The sequence below is a fragment of the Lucilia cuprina genome, chromosome 2 (assembly GCF_022045245.1).
Source record: "Lucilia cuprina isolate Lc7/37 chromosome 2, ASM2204524v1, whole genome shotgun sequence".
NCBI classification, from domain to species: domain Eukaryota; kingdom Metazoa; phylum Arthropoda; class Insecta; order Diptera; family Calliphoridae; genus Lucilia; species Lucilia cuprina.
Genome location: NC_060950.1, coordinates 18,255,182 through 18,274,508, shown reverse-complemented (window position 1 = coordinate 18,274,508; position 19,327 = coordinate 18,255,182). Strand labels below are relative to the sequence as shown.

Sequence of the window (19,327 nt, the reverse complement as noted above, 5' to 3'; positions counted from 1 at the left end):
ATAAATATCGAAATATAAAAATCATAAGTACATATTTATGTTACCATTGATTGATTAAACTCCGAATTGTTTATCTTCTGATCCACTTCCTGAACTTTTTTAAAATTTTGTTTATAATAATTCTCTTTATTTTTAATAATTTAAAGACTTTGTAATTTTTTTTATTTTTTCTCTTCTTGATCTTTGGCTTTCGCAGAAACAATTAATTTGTAACGACGAAAAATACAACTCTGTAACACAGTGACAGTCATTTGATCGGTCATTTGGCTGTTATTGTTGATCAAAATATAAATTTTAATACATTTTAATCAAAATATAGTTGTTTCATTCTTTCATATGCAAATTCAACCCTATACCACACATTGGGTCCAGAAACGGTCATTTTACCGGTCATTTGACTGTCATTGTTGATGGAATCATCCATTAAATTTTTTTTCGACAATTCTATAAAAAAAATGTTGCATCTGTGTTAGTAAAATCATTTTGTATGTGTTAGTTTCGGTCATTCATTTCTTATAGGGTAGTTAAATGTAGTATTTTTATACTACATTTTACAACTGTGAAGATTTCTGACAAGAAAAAATTGAAAAAGTAAAAGCAAAATCAAAACAAAAGAATTTCGAAGAAAACTACAGTAATGGACAAAAATGTTCATGAATTATGGCGTAAACAAGAAAATTATATAAATAAACCCGTTTTTTACTATTTTATAACAAAACTAAAAGACTTTTATGAAAAATTACATTTTGTTAGATCTGTACTTTTTAGACTACGTATAACCTAGTTACTTTTCTATCTAAGTCCACTTTTTGTAAGCAGTTAACTTAAAATACCATTGCTAAAGCAACACAGAAAACAAGTACCAAAGCTAGTAGTGCAATTTGCGTCTACTGTTGGCTAATACACAGAATAAATTGAAGGAAAATATCGGATACAAACAAATAATTTGTCACATTTATAAATATCACGAATATGATCACTTTTGTACCACACTGTACACTAAGTATATATGTCGTACATTGCCTCTGCTACAATGTTTACATAACCTTACAAATTTTGAATATATATTTTTAATATATTTTTTTTTCTTTTAATTATAAACTAAAAATGAATAACAAGTTTGTAAAATAAAATGTAGAATAACATTATATTTCGCTATAGAAAACAGTCCATTTTAATCCTTCTTTGTATTATCTTTGCCCTCATTAGCTTCGGCTTCCTTTAGTAACAAAGATTCAATGCCGACCTTTTTAAGTTCTTCAATTAAATCACCGCTTTGATGCATTTGCAATAGAATATCACAACCTCCGACAAATTCACCATTAATAAAAACCTGGGGAATGGTTGGCCATTCGGTGAAATCTTTAATGTCTATAAAGGAACGAAAGAGCAAAGATTAAACCACATTTTCCTTTTGACATTTTTTGTAATACATACTTTGTCTTAATTCATCACTGGCCAAAACATCATGGGCATCATATTGCACACCATGCATACGCAAGATTTGGACTACAGCATTACTGAAACCACAACGTGGAGCTTCAGGATTTCCCTTCATAAAGACCACAACTTTATTGGTGTTTACTAGTTGCCTTAGAATTTCTTTGCTGTATGTTTGTGGTGCACCGCCTTCGGCTGAGAAAAGTCTGTTAGACTGTGTCCATACGTTGGCGGAGCGGTAAATATTTGGTTTCAATAGTTGTCTGATTAAGCTGGCCATATTTGTTTGGTTTTTATTTTAATTCTTCTAAAAATTTAAAATTTTTTGTTCACAACAATTGGAATTTCAACACGTAACTTTTCTCACACTACTTATTCTCTCTCGCTCTCGTTTGTCGTGTGATATTTTTGACAGCAAAAAAAATAAAAACAAAGAAATAGTTCAAATAGAAGAAGACAAATAATAACAAAACAGAGTTGTAAAGAAAAAGTATTACATTCTAAAGAAGTATTTTTTAAACCAAATTAAAAGTAAAAATAAACTATTTTAATTATTTAAAATTATAAGAAAATAGAAAAAACTTTGTTTAATAATTTGTTGCTTTGTTATTTCTTTTAAAATTTTAAGTTTTTACTTGCCTTTTTGAGCACTGCATGTATTATTACTACGTTTTAGTACAACACTGTTAATGACACTTTTTTCTTCGTCGTGGAATGTCAAAAAATCATTGAAAGAAAAACACGAATAATTACCAAAAAAATTAAAGAAAAAATTTGTGGATATTACTGCAAAATATTTCTAAAAATATGTGTTTTATTTAAAAAAAAAAATTAAAGCAAATGTTATAAAAAATTAAGAAAATATTGTTTGTGTGTTTTAAAGAAATTTCTGTAAATTTGTGTGTGCTTGTTAATCTATAAATATTAACGACGAAAGCAAGTTAAAAAAAACAAAAAAAAAAAATATTAAGAAAAAATTGCAACACCATCATTGAAAACCAATACCAGCAAAAGAAAAAAAATAAAAAAATAATAATTGTAATAGTAAAAAAAAGTAAAATTTTATCATAAAACACCCATTTGTGTAAAAACAAAATCTAATACGAAGAGCAATAAGAAAATTAATTTCTAAACAATGAATCGTACTGATGGCTTAGTAAGACGTGCCGTACGTCCTAGAGAAAATGGTGCCGAAGGTGGTGGCAGTGCATCCGGTAATGCTAATACACCCGAGGATAATCCCGATATGTTGGATAATAATGATCAAGAGGATAACATAGATGATGGCGATTCCAAAGAGACACGTTTAACATTAATGGAAGAGGTCTTACTATTGGGTTTAAAAGATAAAGAGGTTAGTTTCTTCTTCTTCTTAGAAAACTTTATGCAAATTTCTTTAAATTTATTAAAAAAAAATCTTGTTTTGTTTTTAAAATTAATGTTTAGAACAACAATTTAGTTAAAATTATCCATTTTCAACATCATCATCATTATTATTGTCATCTTCCACATCATCTTTTATTTGATTGTTTTTGTTTGTTGTTCAATTCTTTTTACATACCTACTGTTGTATTTTTTGCTGTTGTCGTTTTTGTAGTTTTATTTATTTTTCTTGTTTCTTTCATTTTAGCATTTTAATTGAATTTTTTTTCTTACATTATCATTTGTACTAGTAGTCAACCAACAACAACAAAACAAAAAGTCTTGTTTTGATGACGTTGTTGTATATTTGTTATTGTATTTATCCATTTATTTTTGTTGGATTTTCATAAAAAAATTCTCTTATCAATCTCATTTGTGTCAGCAGCTCTGCTTGCTACTTAAACTTACTCACTCCCTCAGTCATTCACATCCACCAAAGGCCTTCATTGTCAATCTTAAGGTTTTATTTGCTTTCTTTATTTAACTTTTGTTTAATTATTAATACATAATAATAAGATAAATATAATTACGTTTTTAGCATTCTAATTAAATGCAATGAGAAAACCTTGACTTAATTGGAGATAAGTTAAATGTGCCTGCCCGTCGTTGTTTGGTTTTTGAAACAGGTGGTGGAGGGAAAGTTTCAATGATCATAGAGTTGCAAAACTTTTGGGCTGGAAAAAAAATGTTTGAAAAGAATACTTTTAGGACTAAAGACTTTTCGTCTTAAAACTTTCTTAGCGAAAACGTTTTGAATGAAGGATTTAATTCAAAACTTTTTCTTGGATCAAAAAAGTTTCTATAAAAAGTATTTCGTTTTAAAGATTCCAAAATTTTTTATCAAAAACAATTTGAATTAAATTTTTCTCGGATCCAAAAACTAATAAAACTTTTTGGATCTATCTAAACATTCCATTGAATACTTTTAGGACCAAACCTTTTCGTCTGGTATCAAAAATTTTCCTAGCGAAAACGTTTTGAATGATGGATTTAAAATGTTTCTTTTAAAAACTTTTCTATTCAAAACTTTTCTTTTCGAAACTTTTTCTTGAACCGAAAATTTTGAAGAAAATTTCTTTTGGATCAAAAATCTGATAAAAACTATTGGATCTAACTTCGCGCGATCAAACTTTTGGGACTAAAAACTGGTATCAAAAACTTTCCTAATGGATTTGAATAATGGATTTTAAACTTTTCTTTAAAAAACTTTTCTATTCAAAACTTTTCCTTGAATCGAAAATGTCTCTACAGGAACCATTTCGTTTTATAGATTCCTAAACTTTTTGTCAAAACATTTTGAATTAAATTTCTTTTGCATCAAAAATCTTATAAAAACTATTTGGATCTAACTTCGCGCGATCAAAATTTTGGGACTAAAAACTAAAAACTGGTATCAAAAACTTTCCTAGCGAAAATGATGGATTTAAAACGTTTCTTTTAAAAACTTTTCTATTCAAAACTTTTTCTTGAATCGAAAATGTCTTTACAGGAACCATTTCGTTTTATAGATTCCTAAACTTTTTTGTCAAAAACATTTTGGATAAAATTTCTTTCGGATCAAAAAAATTATAAAAACTTTTTGGATCTAACTTTGTGCGATCAAATATCATTTCATTGAATACTTTTGGGACTAAAACCTATTCGTCTGGCATGAAAAATTTTCCTAGTGAAAACGTTTTGAATGATGGATTTAAAACAATTTCTTTTAAAAACTTTTTTCAACAAAAACTTTTGATTCTATTTAAAACTTTTTCTTAAATCAAAAATGTCTCTACATTAACCATTTCGTTTTAAAGATTCCTAAACTTTTTATCAAAAACAATTTGAATAAAATTTTTTTTGAATCAAAAAACTTTTTGGATCTAACTTTGCCCGATCAAATACTTTGCTATAGAAATTTATTCTTATTCAAAAGAATTTTCTTATCAAAAATTTTATTTTTAAATCAAAAGCTTTTCTTTTTGCTTTTTGCTGTACAATGTTAACAAACTTTTGTCAAGCTTAAATCAACAAACTTTATCATGAAATTAAACACATTTTTGTACAAAAAAGAAAAAACTCCGGAAATTCAAAAAAGAATCCTAAAAACTATTTAAAACTTAACCACAACATTTTTGTTTTACTTTTTTCCATTCAATAGCCCTATAATGATGATGGTGGGTTTTGTAAAATACACAATTTTTTTTTATCGAAAAACAAAAAAAAAAAACGTTTATAAATACATAAATAAAACTACAATTGACTAAAATATGAAATTGATAACAATACTATTTATATAGTATATTTTCAGTTTTTTGTTGTTATTTTTCAATTTGGGCAAAAGTGTCACACAATCATTATATTACTACTTTAGTAATCCAACAGTTTAGTTCAAACAAAGCACACAATAACATATAATATGTAGATATTTTTGTTCGTTTTATACCACTTTCCGGTTTATTAATCATCATAGAATCATAATAATCAAATGACATAAAAGAAAAATTAAAAAAGGGATTTATTTTTGGTGTGTAAATTAAAAATAATATATTAATCGTTTAAAAAGAAGCTGAAAGTTTCAAGTTTTTTTCAAACGATGTGGGATAAACTCTAAAAAGTTACCAACAAGTTTTTGGGAACTATTCTATGGAAGTCTTTTCGAAATCTTTTCTATTGAAAGCTTTTTTGAATCAAAAACTTTCCAATTCAAAGCTTTTTTGAATCAAAAACTTTTCTATTTGAAGCTTTTTTTTAAATTGGTATAATTTTCAATCAAAATCTTTTAATTGAAAACTTTTTATTTAAATTTTTTTTAACTTTCTATCAGAAACTTTTTTTAAATTTTTAATAGAAAACTTTTGTTAATTTTCTTACTAAAGCTATTTCAGAACAAATCTTTACAAAATATTTTTACGTCGAGAACTTTTTGTATAAATTGCTAGCTTTTCTATTGAAACTTCACAAAAGCTTCTTAATTACATCAAAAGCTTATCAATCAAAAACTTTTTGCATTAAAATTGATTTTTATTTATTATTTTAACATAAGTGCTTTTTTATAGAATTTTTTTTCCATTAACAACTTTTTTATTGAAATCTTTTTCTATTTTATTAATATTTTTTGATTTAAAGCTTTTTTTAAGTAAGTTTGTTGGCTTTTTGCTATTATATAGTAAGCTTTTCATTAAAGGCTTTTCTATAAAAATGTTTTAATTTAGAAAGCTTTTTTAAGTTAAAATCTGTTTTTAATTTTTTCTATTTTTTTTCAAAAATTTTTTTAGAAAGTTTTTTTACAAAAAACCTTTTTTATAGAAAAAGCTTCTATATAATAAGCTTTCCATTAAAAGTTTGTCTATAGACATATTTTTTATACTTTTTTTAATAGAAAACTTGTTTTATTAAAAGCTTTTTATATACAGCTTTTTCATAAAAAGCTTTTCTTTACAAAGCTTTTTTCATTAAAAGTTTTTCTATAGAAAGCTTTTCTCATTAAAAGTTTCTCCAATGAAAGCTTTTTTCCTTAAAACAGTTTTAAAAAAGAAAAGCTTTCAAAAACTTTTTTTAATAGAAAGCTTTTTTCATTAAAGAAAATTGTTTTCCTTAAAATCGTTTTATTAGGAAAGGCTTTTATATATTTAGATTTTCATTAAAAGCTTTTCTACAGAAATTCTTTTTAAGATTTTTTAACCTTTTTTTTAAAGTTTTTTATGATTTTTTCATGATTTTTTATATAAAGCTTTTTTCATAAATGCATTTTTTGCATAAAAAGTTGTCGATTAAAATATTTTCTATCGAAAATTTTTCTATTAAAAACTTTTAACATTAAAAACATTTTTTATCAAAACTTTCCATCGAAAACTTTTCTATTGAAAACATTTATAATGAAAACATTTCTATTGAAAACTTTTCTATCGATTGAAAATATTTTTTTTTATCGAAAACTTTTCTATCGAAAACTTTTCTATTGAAATCTTTTCTATCGAAAACTTTTCTATTGAAAACTTTTCTATTGAAAGCTTTTTTTCGTTAAAATTTTTCTATCAAAAACTTTTCCATTAAAAACATTTTTTATCAAAACTTTCCATCGAAAACTTTTCTATTGAAAACATTTCTATTGAAAACTTTTCTATTGAAAACATTTCTATTGAAAACTTTTCTATTGAAAACATTTCTATTGAAAACTTTTCTATTGAAAACTTTTCTATCGAAAACTTTTCTATCGAAAACTTTTCTATTGAAAACTTTTCTATCGAAAACTTTTCTATTGAAAACTTTTCTATCGAAAACTTTTCTATTGAAAACTTTTCTATCGAAAACTTTTCTATTGAAAACTTTTCTACTTTTCTATCGAAAACTTTTTCTATTGAAAACTTTTCTATCGAAAACTTTTCTATTGAAAACTTTTCTATCGAAAACTTTTCTATTAAAAACTTTTCTATCGAAAACTTTTCTATTGAAAACTTTTCTATCGAAAACTTTTCTATTGAAAACTTTTCTATCGAAAACTTTTCTATTGAAAACTTTTCTATCGAAAACTTTTCTATTGAAAACTTTTCTATCGAAAACTTTTCTATTGAAAACTTTTCTATCGAAAACTTTTCTATTGAAAACTTTTCTATCGAAAACTTTTCTATTGAAAACTTTTCTATCGAAAACTTTTCTATTGAAAACTTTTCTATCGAAAACTTTTCTATTGAAAACTTTTCTATCGAAAACTTTTCTATTGAAAACTTTTCTATCGAAAACTTTTCTATTGAAAACTTTTCTATCGAAAACTTTTCTATTGAAAACTTTTCTATCGAAAACTTTTCTATTGAAAACTTTTCTATCGAAAACTTTTCTATCGAAAACTTTTCTATCGAAAACTTTTCTATCGAAAACTTTTCTATCGAAAACTTTTCTATCGAAAACTTTTCTATCGAAAACTTTTCTATCGAAAACTTTTCTATCGAAAACTTTTCTATCGAAAACTTTTCTATCGAAAACTTTTCTATCGAAAACTTTTCTATCGAAAACTTTTCTATCGAAAACTTTTCTATCGAAAACTTTTCTATCGAAAACTTTTCTATCGAAAACTTTTCTATCGAAAACTTTTCTATCGAAAACTTTTCTATCGAAAACTTTTCTATCGAAAACTTTTCTATCGAAAACTTTTCTATCGAAAACTTTTCTATCGAAAACTTTTCTATCGAAAACTTTTCTATCGAAAACTTTTCTATCGAAAACTTTTCTATCGAAAACTTTTCTATCGAAAACTTTTCTATCGAAAACTTTTCTATCGAAAACTTTTCTATCGAAAACTTTTCTATCGAAAACTTTTCTATCGAAAACTTTTCTATCGAAAACTTTTCTATCGAAAACTTTTCTATCGAAAACTTTTCTATCGAAAACTTTTCTATCGAAAACTTTTCTATCGAAAACTTTTCTATCGAAAACTTTTCTATCGAAAACTTTTCTATCGAAAACTTTTCTATCGAAAACTTTTCTATCGAAAACTTTTCTATCGAAAACTTTTCTATCGAAAACTTTTCTATCGAAAACTTTTCTATCGAAAACTTTTCTATCGAAAACTTTTCTATCGAAAACTTTTCTATCGAAAACTTTTCTATCGAAAACTTTTCTATCGAAAACTTTTCTATCGAAAACTTTTCTATTGAAAACTTTTCTATCGAAAACTTTTCTATTGAAAACTTTTCTATCGAAAACTTTTCTATTGAAAACTTTTCTATCGAAAACTTTTCTATTGAAAACTTTTCTATCGAAAACTTTTCTATTGAAAACTTTTCTATCGAAAACTTTTCTATTGAAAACTTTTCTATTGAAAACTTTTCTATTGAAAACTTTTCTATCGAAAACTTTTCTATCGAAAACTTTTCTATCGAAAACTTTTCTATCGAAAACTTTTCTATCGAAAACTTTTCTATCGAAAACTTTTCTATCGAAAACTTTTCTATCGAAAACTTTTCTATCGAAAACTTTTCTATCGAAAACTTTTCTATCGAAAACTTTTCTATCGAAAACTTTTCTATCGAAAACTTTTCTATCGAAAACTTTTCTATCGAAAACTTTTCTATCGAAAACTTTTCTATCGAAAACTTTTCTATTGAAAACTTTTCTATCGAAAACTTTTCTATCGAAAACTTTTCTATCGAAAACTTTTCTATCGAAAACTTTTCTATCGAAAACTTTTCTATCGAAAACTTTTCTATCGAAAACTTTTCTATTGAAAACTTTTCTATCGAAAACTTTTCTATTGAAAACTTTTCTATCGAAAACTTTTCTATTGAAAACTTTTCTATCGAAAACTTTTCTATTGAAAACTTTTCTATCGAAAACTTTTCTATTGAAAACTTTTCTATCGAAAACTTTTCTATTGAAAACTTTTCTATCGAAAACTTTTCTATTGAAAACTTTTCTATCGAAAACTTTTCTATCGAAAACTTTTCTATTGAAAACTTTTCTATCGAAAACTTTTCTATTGAAAACTTTTCTATTGAAAACTTTTCTATCGAAAACTTTTCTATTGAAAACTTTTCTATCGAAAACTTTTCTATTGAAAACTTTTCTATCGAAAACTTTTCTATTGAAAACTTTTCTATCGAAAACTTTTCTATTGAAAACTTTTCTATCGAAAACTTTTCTATTGAAAACTTTTCTATCGAAAACTTTTCTATTGAAAACTTTTCTATCGAAAACTTTTCTATTGAAAACTTTTCTATCGAAAACTTTTCTATTGAAAACTTTTCTATCGAAAACTTTTCTATTGAAAACTTTTCAATCGAAAACTTTTCTATTGAAAACTTTTCTATCGAAAACTTTTCTATCGAAAACTTTTCTATTGAAAACTTTTCTATCGAAAACTTTTCTATTGAAAACTTTTCTATCGAAAACTTTTCTATTGAAAACTTTTCTATCGAAAACTTTTCTATTGAAAACTTTTCTATCGAAAACTTTTCTATTGAAAACTTTTCTATCGAAAACTTTTCTATTGAAAACTTTTCTATCGAAAACTTTTCTATTGAAAACTTTTCTATTGAAAACTTTTCTATTGAAAACTTTTCTATTGAAAACTTTTCTATCGAAAACTTTTCTATTGAAAACTTTTCTATCGAAAACTTTTCTATTGAAAACTTTTCTATCGAAAACTTTTCTATTGAAAACTTTTCTATCGAAAACTTTTCTATTGAAAACTTTTCTATCGAAAACTTTTCTATTGAAAACTTTTCTATCGAAAACTTTTCTATTGAAAACTTTTCTATCGAAAACTTTTCTATTGAAAACTTTTCTATTGAAAACTTTTCTATCGAAAACTTTTCTATTGAAAACTTTTCTATCGAAAACTTTTCTATTGAAAACTTTTCTATCGAAAACTTTTCTATTGAAAACTTTTCTATCGAAAACTTTTCTATTGAAAACTTTTCTATCGAAAACTTTTCTATTGAAAACTTTTCTATCGAAAACTTTTCTATTGAAAACTTTTCTATCGAAAACTTTTCTATTGAAAACTTTTCTATCGAAAACTTTTCTATTGAAAACTTTTCTATCGAAAACTTTTCTATTGAAAACTTTTCTATCGAAAACTTTTCTATTGAAAACTTTTCTATTGAAAACTTTTCTATCGAAAACTTTTCTATTGAAAACTTTTCTATCGAAAACTTTTCTATTGAAAACTTTTCTATCGAAAACTTTTCTATTGAAAACTTTTCTATTGAAAACTTTTCTATCGAAAACTTTTCTATTGAAAACTTTTCTATCGAAAACTTTTCTATTGAAAACTTTTCTATCGAAAACTTTTCTATTGAAAACTTTTCTATCGAAAACTTTTCTATTGAAAACTTTTCTATCGAAAACTTTTCTATTGAAAACTTTTCTATCGAAAACTTTTCTATTGAAAACTTTTCTATCGAAAACTTTTCTATTGAAAACTTTTCTATTGAAAACTTTTCTATCGAAAACTTTTCTATTGAAAACTTTTCTATCGAAAACTTTTCTATTGAAAACTTTTCTATCGAAAACTTTTCTATTGAAAACTTTTCTATCGAAAACTTTTCTATTGAAAACTTTTCTATCGAAAACTTTTCTACTGAAAACTTTTCTATCGAAAACTTTTCTACTGAAAACTTTTCTATCGAAAACTTTTCTACTGAAAACTTTTCTATCGAAAAAGTTTTCAATAAAAAACTTTTCTATCGAAAACTTTTCTATTGAAAACTTTTCTATCGAAAACTTTTCTATTGAAAACTTTTCTATCGAAAACTTTTCTATTGAAAACTTTTCTATCGAAAACTTTTCTATTGAAAACTTTTCTATCGAAAACTTTTCTATTGAAAACTTTTCTATCGAAAACTTTTCTATTGAAAACTTTTCTATCGAAAACTTTTCTATTGAAAACTTTTCTATCGAAAACTTTTCTATTGAAAACTTTTCTATCGAAAACTTTTCTATTGAAAACTTTTCTATCGAAAACTTTTCTATTGAAAACTTTTCTATCGAAAACTTTTCTATTGAAAACTTTTCTATCGAAAACTTTTCTATTGAAAACTTTTCTATCGAAAACTTTTCTATTGAAAACTTTTCTATCGAAAACTTTTCTATTGAAAACTTTTCTATTGAAAACTTTTCTATTGAAAACTTTTCTATCGAAAACTTTTCTATCGAAAACTTTTCTATCGAAAACTTTTCTATCGAAAACTTTTCTATCGAAAACTTTTCTATCGAAAACTTTTCTATCGAAAACTTTTCTATCGAAAACTTTTCTATCGAAAACTTTTCTATCGAAAACTTTTCTATCGAAAACTTTTCTATCGAAAACTTTTCTATCGAAAACTTTTCTATCGAAAACTTTTCTATTGAAAACTTTTCTATCGAAAACTTTTCTATTGAAAACTTTTCTATCGAAAACTTTTCTATCGAAAACTTTTCTATCGAAAACTTTTCTATCGAAAACTTTTCTATCGAAAACTTTTCTATCGAAAACTTTTCTATCGAAAACTTTTCTATCGAAAACTTTTCTATTGAAAACTTTTCTATCGAAAACTTTTCTATTGAAAACTTTTCTATCGAAAACTTTTCTATTGAAAACTTTTCTATCGAAAACTTTTCTATTGAAAACTTTTCTATCGAAAACTTTTCTATTGAAAACTTTTCTATCGAAAACTTTTCTATTGAAAACTTTTCTATCGAAAACTTTTCTATTGAAAACTTTTCTATTGAAAACTTTTCTATCGAAAACTTTTCTATCGAAAACATTTCTATTGGATACTGTTCTTTTCTAATGAAACCCTTTCTATAGGAACAACTATTTTTTTTAAAACTCGCACGGTTTAAATCCCTTCATTTTTTTTATCTTTAACTTTTTTAATTAAATTTCAATTCTTGTTATCATTTGCTGCATTTCATTTCAATTTGTTAATAATAACTCAAAACATTGTAGATTTTTTTCATAATTTTTCATTACTATTTATTAACCTTCAAGTTTTACATTTGATTTTTTTTTTTACTTTTCTTACTATTGACACATTTGTTCTTTTATATTACCAATCTTTATCTTAAGTGTTTCTTTTAATAAAAATAAATATGTACAAGTACGTGCAACTTTTAAACATTTTTTCGTTATCAGTTTTTAATTTAGTAATTGAGTTTTAATAGTAAAACGCTTTGTAAAAATTAGTTTAATATAAAATAAATATTTCTAGTTTCTTACTGAAAAAGTAATAAAATTTAACAAAAAAGCTAAAAAATTCTTGCACATAAATGTGCTTTAGTTATGGAAGTCAAGCTTGGTTGCTAATTTGAATAGAAATTTATTTAGTTTAGTTTAGTTTAGCACAAAAAGATTTCCTCTTAGCACTAAGCGTGCTTGTAAAAAAACACTTGTCATTTGTGTTTACATACATACACATGTTCATTTGTATGTATATAGATCAAATATGCTTGAAAGACAGTTTAAACAAAAAAAGTCAAAAACATAATTAAAGAAAGATGTGCTTTTTTTTCTTGCGTATATTTTAACTCAAAGAATTTATTTCATATGTTGATATCAACACAAACATTAGAACAAGAAACACTTGTGTTAACAGAGAAAATATTTCAAACATTAACTCTGACATCATTCTTAAGTTTTTTATTAACAATTTTTAATCTATTTATATTTTTTAATTTAACCCTCATTTTTAACACCTTCAGTTATCGTTTAACCGGTAGTTATTTTCCAGTTAAAATATAACTAGACATTGTGAAAATGGGGGTAAACTATTTTACTGTTTGAATAAAAAAAATTTCCATGGAAAACTTTTGTAATCCAAACTTTTCTTTAAGCTCTTTTTATTTCAAAAGCTTCTTTATTAAAAATGAAGCAATAATTTTATATGTCTGTTCCCGCAGTCGTTTGTATTGCAAGTTTTTACAATAAGTCGTTCCCGTACTAAAATTTCAATATATTTTGTTGTTTTTTTGATTACATCTGACTGTATCTGACTAAAAACTGCAACTGCAACACTATTTTTATTAAAAACTTTTCTTTTCAAAACTTTCAAAAATTATTCTATTAAAATCTTTTTTAAATAAAAATCTTTTCTATTGTTAACTTTTTTAATCAAATACTTTTCTTTAAATAAAATGTGTATTGAAAGTTTTTTAAAGCTTTGGAGATCAGAAACAATTTGTATCAAACATTTTATTTTGATTTTTTTTACTTCGAAAACTTTTTGTTTTAAAAAACTTTTATTTCTAAAACTTTTTGCAACGAAAGCTTTTGTATTGAAATAGTTTTCCAACAAAAGTTGTTTTTTTATAGCAAACTAGCTTAAAAGCTTTTATATAAATAATCTTTGCATTAAAAGCTTTTGTTTTTTTATTTTCTTTTTGTTTTTAAGTTTTACTATTTAATGCTCTTTATATCAAAATCTTTTTACATTAGAAATTTTCTACAGATTTTCTTTAAAAAAAATGCTTATCAATCGAAAACCTTTTGCAAAAAGAGCTTTTTTTCTGTAGAGAACTTTTTGCATTTAAATCGTTTTAAAGTTTTCTTATAGAACGCTTTCTTTTTTATTAAAAGCTTTTCTATCGAAGAATTTTTGTATAAAACTTTTTTCTGTGGAAAACTTTTTGTATTTAAAACGTTTAATTACGGAAAGTTTTTTTCATTAAAAGTTTTTCTATCGAAATCTTTATGCATTAAAAATTTTCTACAGATTTAAAGCTTTTTAGATTAAACTTTTCTATAGAAATCTTTTTAGCTTGAAAGCTTTTTTAATTAAAAAAATACTTTTGTTTTAAAATCATTTCTACAGAAAACTTTTTGCATCAGGAGCTTTTCTATAGAGAACATTTTGTATTAAAAGCTTTGTTATAGAAAACTTGTTGCATTAAAATATTTTCTATAGAACGTTTACTTCGTAAAAATATTTTATTTGGAAAACTATTTGCATTAAATGCTTTTCTTCTATAGATAATGTTTGTATTAAAAACTTTTGGATTTAAACTGGAAAACTTTTTGAATTAAAAGCTTTTCTTTAGAAGGTTTTTTTCTTTGGAAAATTTTTGCCTTAAACGTTTTTCTTTGGAAAACTTTTTGCATTAAAGGCTTTTTTTTGGAAATCATTTTGCATTACAAGCTTTTCTTTGTAAGTCTCTTTGAATTGAAAGCTTTATTTTAGAAAACTTTTTACATTAAAAGCTTTATTTTAGAAAACTGTTTGCATTAAAAGCTTTTCTTTAGAAAACTTTTTTATTTAAAAGCTTTTCTTTAGAAAAATTTTTGCATTAAAAGCTTTTCTTTAGAAAACTTTTTGCATTAAAAGCTTTTCTATAAAAACTTTTGGCATTAAAAGCTTTTCTTTGGAAAATTTTAGCATTAAAAGCTTTTCTTTGGAAAAGCTCTTCTATATATAATCTCTGTATTAAAAGCTTTTAGCATTGATTTGCTTTAGATTTTTTTTGTATTAATAACTTTTCTATAACAAAAACTTTTGCCTTAAAAGCTCTTCTAAAAAAAACTTTTTGCATTAAAAGCTTTTAAGTAAAAAACGTTTTCCTTTAAAAGCTTAAGTATAAAACACTTTTTGCATTAAAATATTTTCTTTAAAAAACTATTTGCATTAAATGCATTTTCATTAATTATTTTTTATAGAAAAACTTTTTGGCTCAAAAGCCTTTTTTTTGTTGTTAGTTAAAAAATAAATAATAAATGTATTTATCTTGCAGGGATACACATCTTTTTGGAATGACTGCATATCAAGCGGCCTACGTGGCTGTATACTCATTGAACTTGGCATACGTGGACGTATTATGATGGAAAAATCTGGTATGCGTAGACGTGGATTGTGTTCAAGGTGAATTTGTTGAAAAAATTCCTTTATATAATCATAAAACTATTCACGCATTCAATTACAGAAAAGTTATATTAAAATCAGATCAACCAACTGGAGATGTTCTATTAGACGAAGCTCTTAAGCACATTAAAGAAACAAAACCACCAGAAACAGTTCAAAGTTGGATTGAATATTTAAGTGGTAAGTAGAAGATATTGGACGAATGTTAAACGATTTATTAATGAAATAAAAAAACTAAACAAATTAAGGTGAAACTTGGAATCCTTTAAAATTACGCTATCAATTGAAAAATGTACGAGAACGTTTGGCTAAGAATCTGGTTGAAAAGGGTGTCTTAACAACAGAAAAACAAAATTTCTTATTGTTCGATATGACAACACATCCTTTAAATGATAATGTGGTTAAATGTCGTTTAGTTAGAAAGGTAAATTTGGATTTAAATTGAGAAAAAAAGTGCAGTGTACTAAAAAAGAAACATTTATATTCCAGATACAAGATTCCGTTTTGTCCAAATGGGTCAATGATCCACAACGCATGGATAAACGTATGTTGGCACTGATATTTTTGGCTCATGCTAGTGATGTTATAGAAAATGCTTTTGCTCCCCTTAATGATGACGACTACGAAGTGGCTATGAAACGTGTGAGAGAATTATTGGATTTAGATTTTGAGGCCGAAGCGGCCAAACCCAATGCCAATGAAATTCTTTGGGCAGTTTTTATGGCTTTCACTAAATAAAATCTATTATTTTAATTAAGTAATTTTTAAAACAATTATTATTTTTATTAAAAACATTTCTTTTTTTTTTTGTTTGTTTTTATTTAAACAGAATTATTAAAATCTATATATAAATATATTTTCCAGAAAGTTATAAAGAAAAAGAAACAAAAAAAATATAATAAAAAACACAAAATCATATGCCAGATTAATTAAAACTCTAAATTAATAATTGTTTATATATGAGAGTGCGTTTTATTTTTAAATTAAATTTTATTTAATTTTTTAAATTTTGTTTCAAAAAAAGCAACATTTATACAAATTTAAAATTGTCAAAAGAAAAAAAACAAAAAAAATCACTAAAAACTAATTAAAAAATGTATTATTTTTTTTAAAAATAAATTTTTAATTTCCATTAAAATTCTAAATTTTATATAATTAATAATAAATAAAAATATTCTTTATTTTATTACAAAAAAAAATCTATAAACAAAATAATGCTTCAAAGTTTAATTTTTAAAATTTTCTATTTTAAAACAATATTTGTAAAATTTGGAAAATTTAAAAAAAATTCTTAGCATTTTTTCTACTTTTTTTTCTTGTTTTTATAAAATAAAAAAAAAATTAAAAAAAAAAATTAAAATAAAAAATATTGTACAGTTTTTTAAAAAAAAAATGTTTAATTGTAACTAACAAAAAGTAAATTTAAAGAAAAACTATTATTAAAAAAAATCCATATTGTAACTTAAGAAAAAACAAAACAAAAAACTCTACTTATTAACAACAACAACTATTATTAAAATTTATTTCAACTAGATCTTCTTTTGTTCTTGTTAACGCAATAACACTGCTATCACATGCAATTAATAGTCATTATTCAATATTCAATTTTATTGCCTTAAACATTATATTTTCTTAACATAAATAGACAACATAAACATTTTCCAATTTGTTTCAAGAAGAAAATATTTTCAGTTTGTTTATAAGCTTTTATTTAAATTTGAAATAAATATTTAAAAAGTATAAATTTATCACACAATAAAATTCTTTCAGTTGTAAGCCTAATTTTGAGATCTTCACCTCTATTCTGCATTTCGATTACATTTACGCATTCAGTTACGCAATGATCGAAAAAAGGTATTCGAACAAAAAACTAAATCGTAAGAAAAAGAAGAAACAATTCCATTTCGTTTTAATGCTTTGTGTGTATTTTGCATTTCGATCGTAATTACGTATTTGTAAGTTGTTGTTTATGTGGCGGAGAGTCGAAGTTGCCAAACGGAGAAAATTTCAATTCAAATTAAAATGAAGAATAGGGGCCCTTATGCTTTCGTTGAACAAGTTTTCGTTAGAAAAAATTTCATTGAAGTATGTTAACATGCAAAAGTTTTCAATAGAAAAGTAGTCTAAAGGTTTTATTTTTATGTCAAAAAGCTTTTGTAACAAAAAGCTTTTGAATTAAAAAAACTTTTTTATAAACAGTTTTTGTATCAAAAAACTTTTTTATGAAAAGCTTAATTATAAATAGCTTTTTCATGAAAAGCTTATTTATGAAAAGCTTTATTCATAAAAAGCTTTTTATAAAGAAGATTTTATAAGAAATGTTCATAGAAATATTTCTACATCCAAATGTTTTCGATTGAAAAAGCATGCAAAAAGTTTTTTTCATTAAGCTTTTGTATCGAAAAGCTTATGTATCAAAAAACGTTTTTATAAAAAAGTTTTTGCATCAAAAAGCTTTCATATAAAAAAGTTTTCAAATAAAAGCTTTCATATAAAAAAGTTTTCAAATAAAAAGCTTTTCTTATAAAATGTTTTCATAAAAAGCTTTTTATAGAAAGCTCACATGTAAAAAGTTTTTATAGAAACCTTACATATAAAAAGCTTTTTATAGAAAGCTTAATTATAAAAGGCTTTTTATACATTTTTTTTAAAAAAAAGTTTTTATAAAAGCTTTTTATATTTTTTTTTATAAAAAAAGCCTTTTTTATTTTTTTATATAAAAAGCTTTTTATAATTTTTTATATAAAAAGCTTTTTATATTTTTTTATATAAAAAGCTTTTTATATTTTTTTATATAAAAAGCTTTTTATATTTTTTTATATAAAAAGCTTTTTATATTTTTTTATATAAAAAGCGTATAAAAGCTTTTTAAAGAAAGCTTACTTATAAAAAGCTTTTTATAAAAGTTTACTTATAAAAAGCTTTTTATAGAAAGCTTACTTAAAAAAGCTTACTTATAAAAAGCTTTTTATATTTTTTTTAACAAAAGCTTTTTTGTCAAAAAGTTTTCTGTGGAAAAGCTTTTGTGGTGACAAGTTTTTTTATGCAAATAATTTGTTGCAAAAGTTTTCTATATAATATGTTCTAAATAAAAGCTTTTAATGCAAAAAGTTTTCTATATAAAATAGATTAATAGTTAAAGTTTTCTATGTTAAAGCTTTATGTAAAAAGTTTTCTAAGGGAAATTTTTCTACAGAAAAACTTACTTATAGACTTTTTTTGAAAAGCTTTTCTTCATAAAAAGCCCCTGATATAAAAAGGTTTTTTTATCAAAAGCTTTTTTTGGCAAAAACTTACAAAAAGATTATAATAAACATTTTTCTATAGAAAAGCTTTTAATGCAAAAAGTTTTCTAAAGAAAAATTTTTAAAGCAAATTGTTTTCTATACAAAGTTTTAATATTTTCTATAGAAAAACTATTTATTTAAATAGCTTCTAGAGGAAAGCTTTTAATGCAAGGTTTTATGAAAAAGCATTTAATGCAAAAAATATTCTATAGAAAAGCTTTCAACTTAAATAATAAAGTTTAACGTTTTCTATAGAAATACTGTTTATTTAAATAGCTTATAGAGAAAAGCTTTTAATGCAAGATTTAATGAAAAAGTTTTTAATGCAAAAAATATTCTATAAAAAAGCTTTAACTTAAATAGATTTTAAACAAATATATTTTTTGCATATTTTTTTATAAAATAGTTTAATAGAAAGCTTTTGTCTTGAAAAATTTTCAATAAAAAAATTTTTTGTTGCAAAAAGTTTTCAATAGAAAAACTTTTGTTGCAAAAATTTTTCAATAGAAAAGTTTTTGTCTCAAAAAGTTTTTAATAGAAAAGTGTTTGTAACAGAAAGTCTTCAATAGAAAAGTTTTTTGTCTCAAAAATTTCAAAAGAAAAGTTTTTGTTGCAAAAAATTTCCAAAAGAAAAGTTTTTGTTGGAAAAAATTTCCAAAAGAAAAGTTTTTGTTGCAAAAAATTTCCAAAAGAAAAGTTTTTGTCTCAAAAAGTTTTTAATAGAAAATTTTTTGTTTAAAAAAGTTTTTAATAGAAAAATTTTTGTATCAAAAAGTTTTGTTTTAAAAGTTTTTGTTGCAAAAAGTTTAAAAAGTTTTCAATAGAAAAGCATTTAAAATTTAATTTGAAAATATTTTCTTTAATTTA

General features: G+C 23.7%; 2 protein-coding genes across 2 annotated transcripts; one reads left to right on the top strand and one right to left on the bottom strand.

The window, feature by feature from the left end:
* Window positions 1–1,042: 1,042 nt before the first annotated feature.
* On the bottom strand, window positions 1,043–1,853 carry LOC111688759 (glutaredoxin-related protein 5, mitochondrial). The gene is made up of 2 exons (XM_023451269.2): window positions 1,438–1,853; window positions 1,043–1,371 (listed from the first exon to the last, which is right to left on the bottom strand). Exons 1-2 carry the CDS (start codon window positions 1,718–1,720, stop codon window positions 1,175–1,177), a joined length of 480 nt encoding a protein of 159 aa, XP_023307037.2. The 5' UTR covers window positions 1,721–1,853; the 3' UTR covers window positions 1,043–1,174.
* Window positions 1,854–2,205: 352 nt separating this feature from the next.
* LOC111688757 (Golgi phosphoprotein 3 homolog sauron) lies at window positions 2,206–15,967 on the top strand. The gene is made up of 5 exons (XM_023451267.2): window positions 2,206–2,794; window positions 15,046–15,173; window positions 15,235–15,353; window positions 15,422–15,597; window positions 15,663–15,967. Exons 1-5 carry the CDS (start codon window positions 2,576–2,578, stop codon window positions 15,909–15,911), a joined length of 891 nt encoding a protein of 296 aa, XP_023307035.1. The 5' UTR covers window positions 2,206–2,575; the 3' UTR covers window positions 15,912–15,967.
* The last annotated feature ends 3,360 nt before the right edge of the window (window positions 15,968–19,327 follow it).

What these genes read in the sequence shown, in the direction of transcription:
- LOC111688757 (XM_023451267.2), top strand. Translation starts at nt 2,576, where the DNA reads ATGAATCGTACTGATGGCTTAGTAAGACGTGCCGTACGTCCTAGAGAA. An exon ending in AGACGTGGATTGTGTTCAAG is followed by an intron (nt 15,174 to 15,234) that starts GTGAATTTGTTG and finishes ATTCAATTACAG; the next exon opens with AAAAGTTATATTAAAATCAG. An exon ending in AATGTCGTTTAGTTAGAAAG is followed by an intron (nt 15,598 to 15,662) that starts GTAAATTTGGAT and finishes TTTATATTCCAG; the next exon opens with ATACAAGATTCCGTTTTGTC.
- LOC111688759 (XM_023451269.2), bottom strand. Translation starts at nt 1,720, where the DNA reads ATGGCCAGCTTAATCAGACAACTATTGAAACCAAATATTTACCGCTCC. An exon ending in CAGTGATGAATTAAGACAAA is followed by an intron (nt 1,372 to 1,437) that starts GTATGTATTACA and finishes GTTCCTTTATAG; the next exon opens with ACATTAAAGATTTCACCGAA.